This window comes from Colletotrichum fructicola (genome assembly GCF_000319635.2).
Source record: "Colletotrichum fructicola Nara gc5 chromosome Unknown KSG_Nara_v1_contig01, whole genome shotgun sequence".
NCBI classification, from domain to species: Eukaryota; Fungi; Ascomycota; class Sordariomycetes; order Glomerellales; family Glomerellaceae; genus Colletotrichum; species Colletotrichum fructicola.
Window position 1 is genome coordinate 2,459,307 of NW_027094051.1, and position 10,482 is coordinate 2,469,788.

Below are 10,482 nucleotides of genomic sequence, written 5' to 3' on the forward strand. Positions count from 1 at the left end.
TGGAGACCGCAGACGAGGGGCCACACACCCCCAAGCCTCAAAGACCCCTCCCATCTCCATATTAAATCAATCGGCCAGATGACCGATAGCACCTGGCAGATCTACTTGCTTTTTTTCTTAGTCTGGAATGGCCCTGCGGCCTGGGGGAAGACCACCTGTAGCGATAACCCGTCAGTCTCTAGCATAAGGACCGAAACATAGTGCGCTGGACTTCCAAGTTTCTCTGTCACTATGTACGGTTCTGTGAATGGATGCAGGAGCCAACTTTGGTCTGTCTGGCTTCGTATTTGGGGCCGGGACCAATCTTTCAGTGCGATCCGTCACCCCGGCACCTCTCGCCGAAAACATCATCTGTCAACGTCGTTTTTGGGTGCTCGTGCTGCCTCACACTTGAGAGCAGCCAGCGTTCCTTTCCCACTAATGGTAACTGATGCAGCAAAAAGTCCGGATGCCTCCAAGTGTCTGCTGTGTACGGGAAGATGGGATGGAAGTACCTTAATTCTCCCATGTTTCCCGTATTTGACGCCCCATCTCTCAAACCCGGCCTCTTGGTGGGGGAACATGTCACAGTTGGAGCTGGATGGAGGCAACACGACGCGAACCCCAGATGGGACTGTGCCTCTTTCTGTCACTCGCAGACCAGGTTTCTATGCACAGAGCGCCCGTTGCCGAAGACACCCGATTGCAGGACCAGATGGATACGCTGTTTTGTGTCAAACCAGGGACTTGATCGCCAGGTCGCTCGGCGTGGAGAGACATAGCCACGATGTTTACTGCGATTGTCAAGAAACGACGCAAGGCTTTTGACTTCCGGCAAGAGAACAAAGAGAGTATCAAGCGGCATGAACTCTGATGTTTGTTTTCCTCACGTTGCTACGGCTTGGAGCCGCATCTTGACTCAGTGTCCCTGGCCTCGGGGCCGATGGTCTCTGGCGGTGCAGGATGCCAGTAATCGCAGCGACTCGGTCCGCCGCCGTCTTTTTTTCGATTTGGGGTTCGACAGTTTGATAAGACGATTCATCCAACGCTTGGTGGCGACCGATGGGAAACGGGCAGGTTCTTTGTGCGACAGGGCCGTTTCTTTGCGGCTTGACGGCAGTGGACAAAGAAGGCGAAGCTCCCCAAACGACGACGTTATTAGCCTGCTTAGCGGGCTGGTACTCTGCTCATGACCCTTCAATTGTTTCGAGTCGCCCGTTGCAACGGGAATCAACAAACAGGCGCCCGCTGTCCTGTTGCGGGTCGACCATGCCATGCATCGAGTGACTCCAGAGTTATCCATGGCCGCCGTAATCGTGTCTCTCTCCCTGAGAGTTGCAGCTGCGCTGCAGGTGCAGATAACCTCCGCGCCTCCGTCTCACTCGAACCAGAACCCTGCCTGTCCTGTCAATCACTCGTGTTGCATCCAAACCCACCCGCGCGAATGCAAGCTGGAAGTGGTGCACAGACGGACCTGCATGACGCCACGTACCAATAGAGGCCGAATTGAGGTTCAAACGCCTGATAACAACACGAAGAACTTGCGGTCACCAGTCGGCAGATTTTGTCGACGGGATGGCATAGCAAGTGCCATGATAGATACACACGGCATGGCACGTACGTCAGTAGCAGCTTTCAATCAGCGCCCGACAACTTGGAAAGTTTGGGCCGGCGACATGTCCAACATGATTGATTGCCCTGATTGCCTTGGTAGCGTTGGTTACCGAGATTCCCTCCGAATCATGGTCTGTCGGCGTCGGGTTCGTGGCCTGGTCCACGACACCGTGGACTCCCTCTCTGCATCAGACACACCTGCATGGGGAAATCAGGACCAGTTCCTCCTTGGGGAGGCCCTCATCTCCCGGCAGGGAACAAAAATCCTCCTCGTGATTGATGCTTTGCCTCCTTGGCTGGCAACCATCTCCACCGGACCAGGATGGCTCAGTTCTCAATGAGACCCATTTCCTCCTGTTCCCTTGTCCAATGTTTCTTTCCCCGACCTTTCGTCAGTCTTGCAAGCGCGGCTCCGGCCCAAAACATCCTGCCTTGCATCATTTCATATCCGATCCGATCTGCCAAACTGTTCTAAGAATACCAGTCTTTCCCGCGCCAGCCTCCCAGCCCTCAATCAGCGTTGGCGGGCGGCAAATCAGAGCGCACCGCGCCGGGTCCAGTCGAATTGCGGATGACCCAAGGTAATTTCGCCTGCCAGATGACTACCAGCCGCTTTCAGCAAACCCCACGCCGCCCACGCCTCGGTAATGACATTAATGACAGGAAGCGGTGGGCAAGTCATCATAATTTTCTCTCAACACTGCCGTTGTTCAAATTTTTGTTCACTGCCAGCTGTCCTTTACCTAATCTCACTCCTCGGGATCAAACGACGCCGGTATCCCTGCTTCAGGTGGCCAAGCACCCATCATCTAAGAGGATCTTTGGGGCCCTCGCATCGGGAACCTGGGGTCGCAGTCTGGGATATCCAAGTTTAACGCGGCCTCGAACGCGTACGGGACTTCTCGATTGGTCAAACGAGCAGGGATGTCGTGTCCAAATTCTGATATTGGTGACCAAGTTGGCAACTGGAGACTGAAAAGGTCTGCCGCGTTCATCTCGGCAGCCTCACGAGCCACCACCACCACAGCTCAATACCGGATATCAGCCGTCATCTGCTGGGTGCAACTCCATTGCAATCTGTCTGATTAATCCCGCTGACCCAACTGTCAACGTCTTTTCTGCTTCCGTGGCCGCCATCTCAACAATGAGACCAATCATAACACTGCCAAAGGCTGAGCTGGAGGGCATTTCTTTGAGGCACATAACGACGTAATGTCTCAAGGCCGGGCCCAGCCCTGAGCCACGACCGTTTGATGAAAGCTGGCGACCTCCCGACGTATGACCAACAATTTCTTGGAAACGAATCTTAGGCGTCATTTCAAACAACGGGGGGCGCATCGAATCTTTTATTGATGTGTGACGGGAAAAGCCTCTCCCGAAGACACGCAGCGTCTGAGGCTTCTGTCCGAGGCTTCTGGAAGTACAGACCATCGTTTGTCGAACGATCTGGTCAATGGTTGGGCACCGTGTCTCTGTCCCCGACGATCGAAATTGTCAATTCAAACCCCCATCGACATTGATTCCCGATGCTCGCATTCCTCATGCGCGCCTCCCCTGGTTGAGGATTCAGGACGCTGGACCCTTCGTGAAGCACTAGCCACATGTTATGCACGTCCTTTAATTTGTGGAGTTGTACCGCCACAGGCGCAACATTACTGGTTGGTCGGACGCGCTAGCCGTCTCTGCAGCCTTGTGCCCCGCCGAAATTTTTCTGTTCGACATGGCAAACTTCCCAGCCGTCCGCAGAACAGCGAATTTCAACTGCGCAAATTAACGTTCGATTAACGTTCCTCCGCCTCCAGCTCTGCAATTCTTCAACGCTGCCGTCATGTCCGCAGACAAGGCTACGGCCACGACCTCCGCTGCTGACAAGCCGCTTGGCATGCGGAAGAATGGTACCTCATCTGCCCCATTCTCCGGCCGATACGGCGCACCTAGCTAACTCTCCCTGCGACAGGCAAGCAATGGCATGCGCCCAAGAAGGCCTTCAGGCCGACGTCAGGCTTGACGTCCTACGAGAAGCGCGCCAAGGAGCGCGTTGCGATGGCGGCTATGAAGGCGAAGGAGAAGGAAATGAAGGACGAGAAGGAGGCAGAGCGCAAGGTACATTGCTGACCGCCCTCACTCCCTGTTAGGAGACGTCGTGTTGACACAGCTTCCAGCAACGCATCCAGAACCTCAAGGATAAGAAGGCCGCAAAGGAGGAGAAGGAACGTTACGAGAAGATGGCTGAGAAGATGCACAAGAAACGGGTGGAGAGGCTGAAGAGGAAGGAGAAACGAAACAAGCTCATCAACTCATGAGCGAGTCCGAGTCAAACAGAGACCACTTGAGCGGGCAAAAGCCTCTCTGCGCCGGCAAATTTTTCTTTCAACGCCGGTCCCGTTGACAAATACCGAAACACTGTCGGGGAGCGAAGGAGGATTCGGGCCTTCCGTTCCCGGGTTCGCGCAGCTCGGCGAACAAACAAGGTGTCACAGGGGCTCATGCGAGGGTGAACGTTATACGGGACAGGAGGGAACGGCTTCGGGGGAACGTGTGCTTAGAGTGCGGCTCGTTCATCGGAACGGCGGGCGCGGAAACGTCACTTCGGAGGCGAGTTCGGAGCCGGCGAAGGGCAGTTGGTGAGGTAAGCCAGCAGGAGACGGGAAAAATGCGAAGAGAAAAGCGACTTGATTGTTCTCACGAAAAGCCCTATGAGGCTAGCCATCCGAAACTTCGTCTCGCGTTGCGATCGGAACAGAGGACAGATGACGGAGATGGAACCGAGCCCAACACCAGCTCGAATCAATCCATAGTTGACAATAGAAACGATAAACGTCTGACGTGAAGCTGTAAACCTGGGTGGTTCTCTCTGCATCCTCGGCCCAAAAACCAACATGGCAGGGTGGATGCCGGCAGTGAGGTTCAGACGACGTTTCAGTTGATGCAAGCCATACAGGAGGAACCTGGGGTAAGGGGCATGTGAAAGTGCGTCATTGGCCCAAGACGGACCACTCGTGCTGAGAGCTTCGGTTCCGCGCCGCGAAACCGTGCACATTCCACCTCCACCTTCCCGTCTCCTTGTCGGCTTGCCTGCTGGCTGTCCTCCCTCTAACACACCGCGAACCGACACACGCTTACCCTTTTCCTTCTCCAGGGAACAAGCCACAATCTTTTGTGCCGTTCGAAGCATTGACCGTCCCAAGCCCAGAAGCCAAAAGACAAGGCAGGCGACACACACAAAAGTCTAACCGGGGCCCAGTCCAGCCCAGCCCATCCCATCCCAAAAGCCGTCTTGACCGGGTGCCCGCGGCGGCGAACGCGGTAGCGGCGGTCGGCGGCCCAGCACCAGTCAGCCAAACTTGGGACTTCCAAGGCCCACGAGCGACGAAACAAGGGACGACGGTCAACAAGGTGAAACCATGTCCGCCGCCCGCTTCGAGCTGCCGACGGCGGCGTCGATGGTAGCATTGTCGACAGCAGCGGGCATCAGCAACTCTTCGTCCGGTAACAGCAACGGCAACGGCCACGGCACCTCCTCCGACAAGGCTGCTCCCGCGCCCGCGGCTACCACGACTGCGACTGCAACTGCTACCGCAACATCGACTGCCACCGCAGCTGCTGCCGCCCTGCTGCCTGCGCGCAGACCGAGGCACCAGATCACCCGCTCCATCACCGAGTTCTCGCCGCCGCTCAAGATGCATCGTCACCGCCACAGTCACCACCACCACCCGACGCCGCAGCCACACCACCACAGCAGCAGGCGGGACAACAGCAGCAAGTTCCTCTTCCCAGACGAGAGGTCTCCCGGGCTGTCGGCGGCTGATCGGAGCTTGGTGTTGGGGAGGAGCTCGCTCGACATGACGAGGTCGGAGTTCGCGACGCCCAGCAGGAGTCCGGACTCGAGCAGACGGACGAGTGCCCTTGTTGGCCCCATGCTCGGGGGCGGGGAGAATTCTTTGAACGTCTCGCCGCCTCGAGGGAAGGGAAAGAAAGCCAATACTGCGACTTCACTGGTGGTGGAGAAGGAGAGGACTGCCAACAGGGTCACGTATGTTTTAATCTTGCGCGCAAAGGAAAAAGGGGTGTGTTCCATACTGACTCGATGCGATATGCAGGGGTTTGAAGAAGTCGCTCGTGGACCTGAGCAGCTTCTCAACGACGACGACGCGCCGGCTTGACGAGACGTACTACTCCGTCCTCGAGAAGAAGAGCATGCTGCACAATACCATATCGGCGATCAAGGAGCTGGCGGTGGCGTCTCGGCGGCTGACGGGGGAGTTTGAGCGCGAAGCCGAAGAGATGGCGCGGGACGTCGACGGGCAGCTGGCTACCTTTGGGCAGTTCAACGAACAGGAGCAACGCATCGAGGCGTTGCAGACGAGGATCGAGAAGGGCAGGACGCGGATTCAGGGGCTCGGGGAGAGGGTTGACCTTGTCAGGAGACGCATCGAGGGATGGGAGAGGGCAGACAGGGAGTGGCAAGAGAAGACGCGCAAGAGGTTGCGGACTGTCTGGATCGTCATGTCTGTCGTGTTCGCCATCTTGATCCTGTTGTTTATCGGTGCACAGTATGCGCAGCAAGTTGGCGGTGTCGACCTGGAGGACGTCGCTGCCAGGATTGTCGAGAAGGGTGCTAATCGCACTCCGGGCTTGGGTGTTGATAGCAAGGGTGACGGGAGTCAGGAAAGGCATGTGCCGCCGCTGTGGGGAGATCGCGGTGGAAGAGAGGAAGAGGACAGGTTGAGGGTTTTTGACGAGTTGTAGGTGAGGCATCTGGAATATCCGGTTTGAAAGCGCATGGGATAGGCATTGCGAGGTTTTACATGGTAATATTTGATACCCCTCAATAGAATAATCGGTTACATCTACTTTGACTCTCTTCTGCTTTCCTAATAGACTTGTACATCATGGTTGGAAATGTAGGGGGAGCGGAATGAAAGCCTGGAGAAGTATGTTGAGCGTTCACTTCAAGGGCGCCGTGGACGCAAAGTTCCCACCGGAGGCGTTCGATCATAACGGCAGCCTTCGTGGACAATGGATAGCTGGAAGAGTTGCTGGGAAAGTGAGGTAGAGGTAAGGAAAATGCCGTCGGCAGCCTCGAGTAGAGAATATCTCTAGACATCTTCAGAAGGGTGCGCGCCCTCGCGGCTCAAAGTCGAAGATCGACAGCACTTCTCGACCATTGCGGCATTCAAGGACTTGAAGCCGCAGTATCCTCGTACATATCGACGTTATGCTGCCCGTTGCGACTTATCTATCTACTCGCCATCACTTTTCTGGCCACCTTCGTCATTCTCGCCGTCTCTTGTATTGGTACTTCCTGTTTCATTCAGAAATCCTAATCAGTGGCATATATTTGTTTCTTGCTTGAGCCTGTTCAGAATACATATAAGACCCAACAGTTTGCCGAGTGGGGATCAAGTCTTCTCGTGAGTTCAGGGGCTGCTATCGTCTATTACAAAGGCCATAGGTGGTAGAAGAAGCAGTGTGTGGATGGCATCCGGTGTTTAAGTATCACGTCCGGAACCGGTCTCGTTGCCGACATTCATACGTAGCTCAACTACGATACTTCTCCCATAGCAGGTTTGAAATATGAAAGTTGCAACTTCAAGCTGGTTTCATCGTGATGGTATGCTCCTGGTTAGGGACAAGAGTCACCATCTCACAGATCTTCTTCACTTAATCCTTTGACTGACGGAAGACGGTCAAGATGCAGATACATGAGGTCAAAGATAACCCAGAATAGGCTGTCTTGTCTTGTGGCGATGACACCTATCACCCTGCTCATCCTAAGGCAGGACCCTGTCCCTTCAACCCACCGGTGGGCAGATCACAGCCCCGTACTAGGGGGAAAGAAGTCTTTATGATACGAGAGCTCTTCTATTTGTTCCACATCCAGAAGCCGGGATTTGGTACCTATAACGCGGACGGAACGAGCACTTCGTTCATCAGTGGGTATACTCACTTGGTAACCCCATATCCAGTGGTATCACCGCACAGCTTCGGCTCATAGTTGAAGTCCTCGTATTCAAAGGTGTCGTCAGGTTGGAATGATGGATCGTGTGACTTTTGAAAATATGCAAATTCAGCTTCGCAGGCCCTTGGTTCCTCGGAACTCCGTCTTATCATCTCCTACCACAGAGAGGTAAAGGTTTATTCCACAAGTAGAAGGCGAATAGCAGAAGCTCTTCCTGTTTAGAGAATACAATCTTTCTGAGAGATCACTCAAAATACGACTTTCCTAGAGATATTCGTTTTGACGTCAAAGTCACTCCCTTCACCTAATGCGGCTCACGGAGTTACGCCAGGGAGAAAACAAAAAGCCTGAAAACTTGGTTGCCCTCACAGGATATCGGCACAAGTACCCAAAATTGCGTCCAGGGAAGATTCAAGAGTTTAGACATGATCTTGAGATATGATATTTGCTAAGCTGGTGCATACACTGCAGGCTGGGGAAATCATGCTTCGACGAGACTGAAGCGTCACGCCCACACTTTTGGCCACATGTTTGTTCATTCATATTACATGGACAATATTGAAATCAACTGTCGTGATTTAGACCATATTTGACACGGCCAAACGTTAACGACGGGTATCAGTAGTGCACTTTGAAGCCTTGGAATATAGACTGAAGGGTTATCGATAGTGTTGGAATTAGATGTCGTAAGCATCTCCCAGGATTCAGGTTCCAATTTTTTGATGACAAGTCTGGAAGAACTTTGGTAGAATACGATCCAGGCTGAGAACACATCGTAGAGCCCCGGAATTTCCCCAAATACCGTACTGAATACGATCAGAATGGATGTTGCGGGCCTTTCCGACCTAACCCGCCAAAACCATCACAGACTCCTCCACCTTCGTTCCGAGTGCACTGATGGACGGAGATTACTTCAGAGGCTGAATGAATATTTGCTGTTCAACTTTGTCATCACCATCGGATTTAACTCAAGGCTAAGCACCGGGGAAAGCAAGCGGCGACTAGCCCTACGATTCGGGATGGCCGATGGGCAGCTCAAATGAGGGTTATGCATATGTCGTGACCATCACCGAAAGAGGCCCGCTCCGAACCCCGACGACAGTCCTACCGTGCGTCTTGGGCCCGGCACCATATCCGCGTAGGCGCAGGGATGAAGCGTGATCGGAAACGGGGCGTGTTCCTTATTACCTGGTGTGATCCATTCCGCAGAGGCTTGGTTGGGCCTGAGGGTCCTGATGGTGAGAAAAATGTTTCCCGCGAGCCGCGGGATCCAGAAGCTTTCTTCGACCAGCCTCGTGCGTATTGTGGCGCTAACATTGGTTAGGCCCCCAACGTACTTTAAGGATGTTTTACGAGCAGCCGTATCCTCACATCACGGACAGAAAAGGCCCAGCAAAGATTTGCTTGATCGCTGGGCAGGTGGATACGGCGGGGGAGAATGGCACGAAGAAGGGCCGCAGAATCTCACGGGAGCGCAACCCATCGAACAATCGGCGCGCTAGCCGTTCGGTGCCCCATTTGGGCCGTTCGGCGTCGTCCGGGCCAAGGAGCTGATGGCGACAATGATTGCGCGTCTGTGTCCTTGGCCAGCAAGGCTGACTGACAACAAACGGAGCGGATCTCCTACCAAGGATGTAGAGGCTTCTTGGTTGGGGGCGATGTTTTTTGAGTCAACGAATGGAGCAACACGTTGCGGGCTGCAGACTGCGGCGAGTGTGTGACTCCGTCAAAATCTCCGACGGGGAAAACCAAACAGCAGGGCAAGCAAGGTGCCTGTGTGGCTGGCTGGTATTCGTATGAGAGAGTGAAAAGCGAAGCGAAGCGCAGGCCAAGGCCTCTTGCAGTACCAATCCGCGAGTACTGTATGGGATTGTGGCTGAAGTGTGTGTGAAGTGTGAGAGGTATGTCACTTGGAGTTTACTGTCGTGGTGCTCAGTGGACGTGCCGTCCGTCGTGTGTGTCTCCAACGAGTCTTGGGAGGATGGAGGAGGTCTTGTCTCGGCTTTCGGCCCAGCTCCAGAAGGGGGCAACGTCATGCATCCCATGGCCAACCCTCTACAGAAACCACCGCAGCAGATGTTACCGCCACACCTCTTCAGCGTCATTCGGGCCTCAGAATGCGATCAGCCAGTGTGCCAGCATAGAGTACCGCGTAAGTAAGAATGGCTCAGTGGCCAGGCTGTGGCGCAGTCGGGGAGACAAGGTGGATCATCCCTAGCAGTAAGGCACGCGGGAAAGGCTTGGCTTTTGGAGATGGCTGCGCAGTGACAGTCGAACATGCTGTCGGAGGAGGGGCGGCAGTGAGCCAGCACACCCAACAAATATCCCTGTATTTCATCCTGTGGTGGTTTTTTTGCCTTTAGGTTGGCTCCCGAATAAGAGCAAACCGAGCTTCAGCATCGACCTCGCGCGTCACAACGCCTTGTTGTCAGGGGCAAGCAAGCACAAGGAGACAGGACCCTGAACTGCTGAGAGGCCGAGCACACAGCACATGGAGGGGGAAGAGAAAAAGTCAAAAAAGACGGTTTGCCGTCATCCCGTCCAGGGCGGCCACACTGTTCGTAGAAGGGTTCTCCCGCGTGTTAGATACGGTTACGGACCCTTCCTTGCCTTGCTTGTTTTGTCTGCTGTTTCCTGTCGTGAGTCTCCGCCAAACATGGCTTAGGAGATGGTGTATGGGTGTGTGTTGGTGTGCCGTCTCTCCGAGCTAAGGTGTCCGAGAGATCCATCCGCTCTGCTGGGCTGGGCTGGGCTGTAGGTTGCGAGACTGAAAAGAGAATAAACATCCCGATCCATCCCTATGCGCGGGTGACTGACCACCTCACACGTACCGCTTGCTTCACACCCAAAACAGCTCCATCAGTGTCGACGGACACACAGCTCTGAGCTCATTTTGTCTCCCCGTGCCGTCACCAAACGACGTGTGA

The 10,482-nt window shown here is 54.5% G+C and overlaps 2 protein-coding genes across 2 annotated transcripts; both read left to right on the forward strand.

Moving 5' to 3' along the window:
• Nucleotides 1–3,421: 3,421 nt before the first annotated feature.
• Nucleotides 3,422–3,896, forward strand: cgrA (rRNA-processing protein cgrA; the record flags this gene model as incomplete). The annotated part of the gene is made up of 3 exons (XM_032032141.1): nt 3,422–3,488; nt 3,551–3,696; nt 3,756–3,896. 3 exons carry the CDS (start codon nt 3,422–3,424, stop codon nt 3,894–3,896), a joined length of 354 nt encoding a protein of 117 aa, XP_031888470.1.
• A 1,101-nt stretch (nt 3,897–4,997) lies between these two features.
• On the forward strand, nt 4,998–6,342 carry CGGC5_v000713 (uncharacterized protein; the record flags this gene model as incomplete). The annotated part of the gene is made up of 2 exons (XM_032032140.1): nt 4,998–5,626; nt 5,694–6,342. 2 exons carry the CDS (start codon nt 4,998–5,000, stop codon nt 6,340–6,342), a joined length of 1,278 nt encoding a protein of 425 aa, XP_031888471.1.
• Between the last annotated feature and the right edge of the window lie 4,140 nt (nt 6,343–10,482).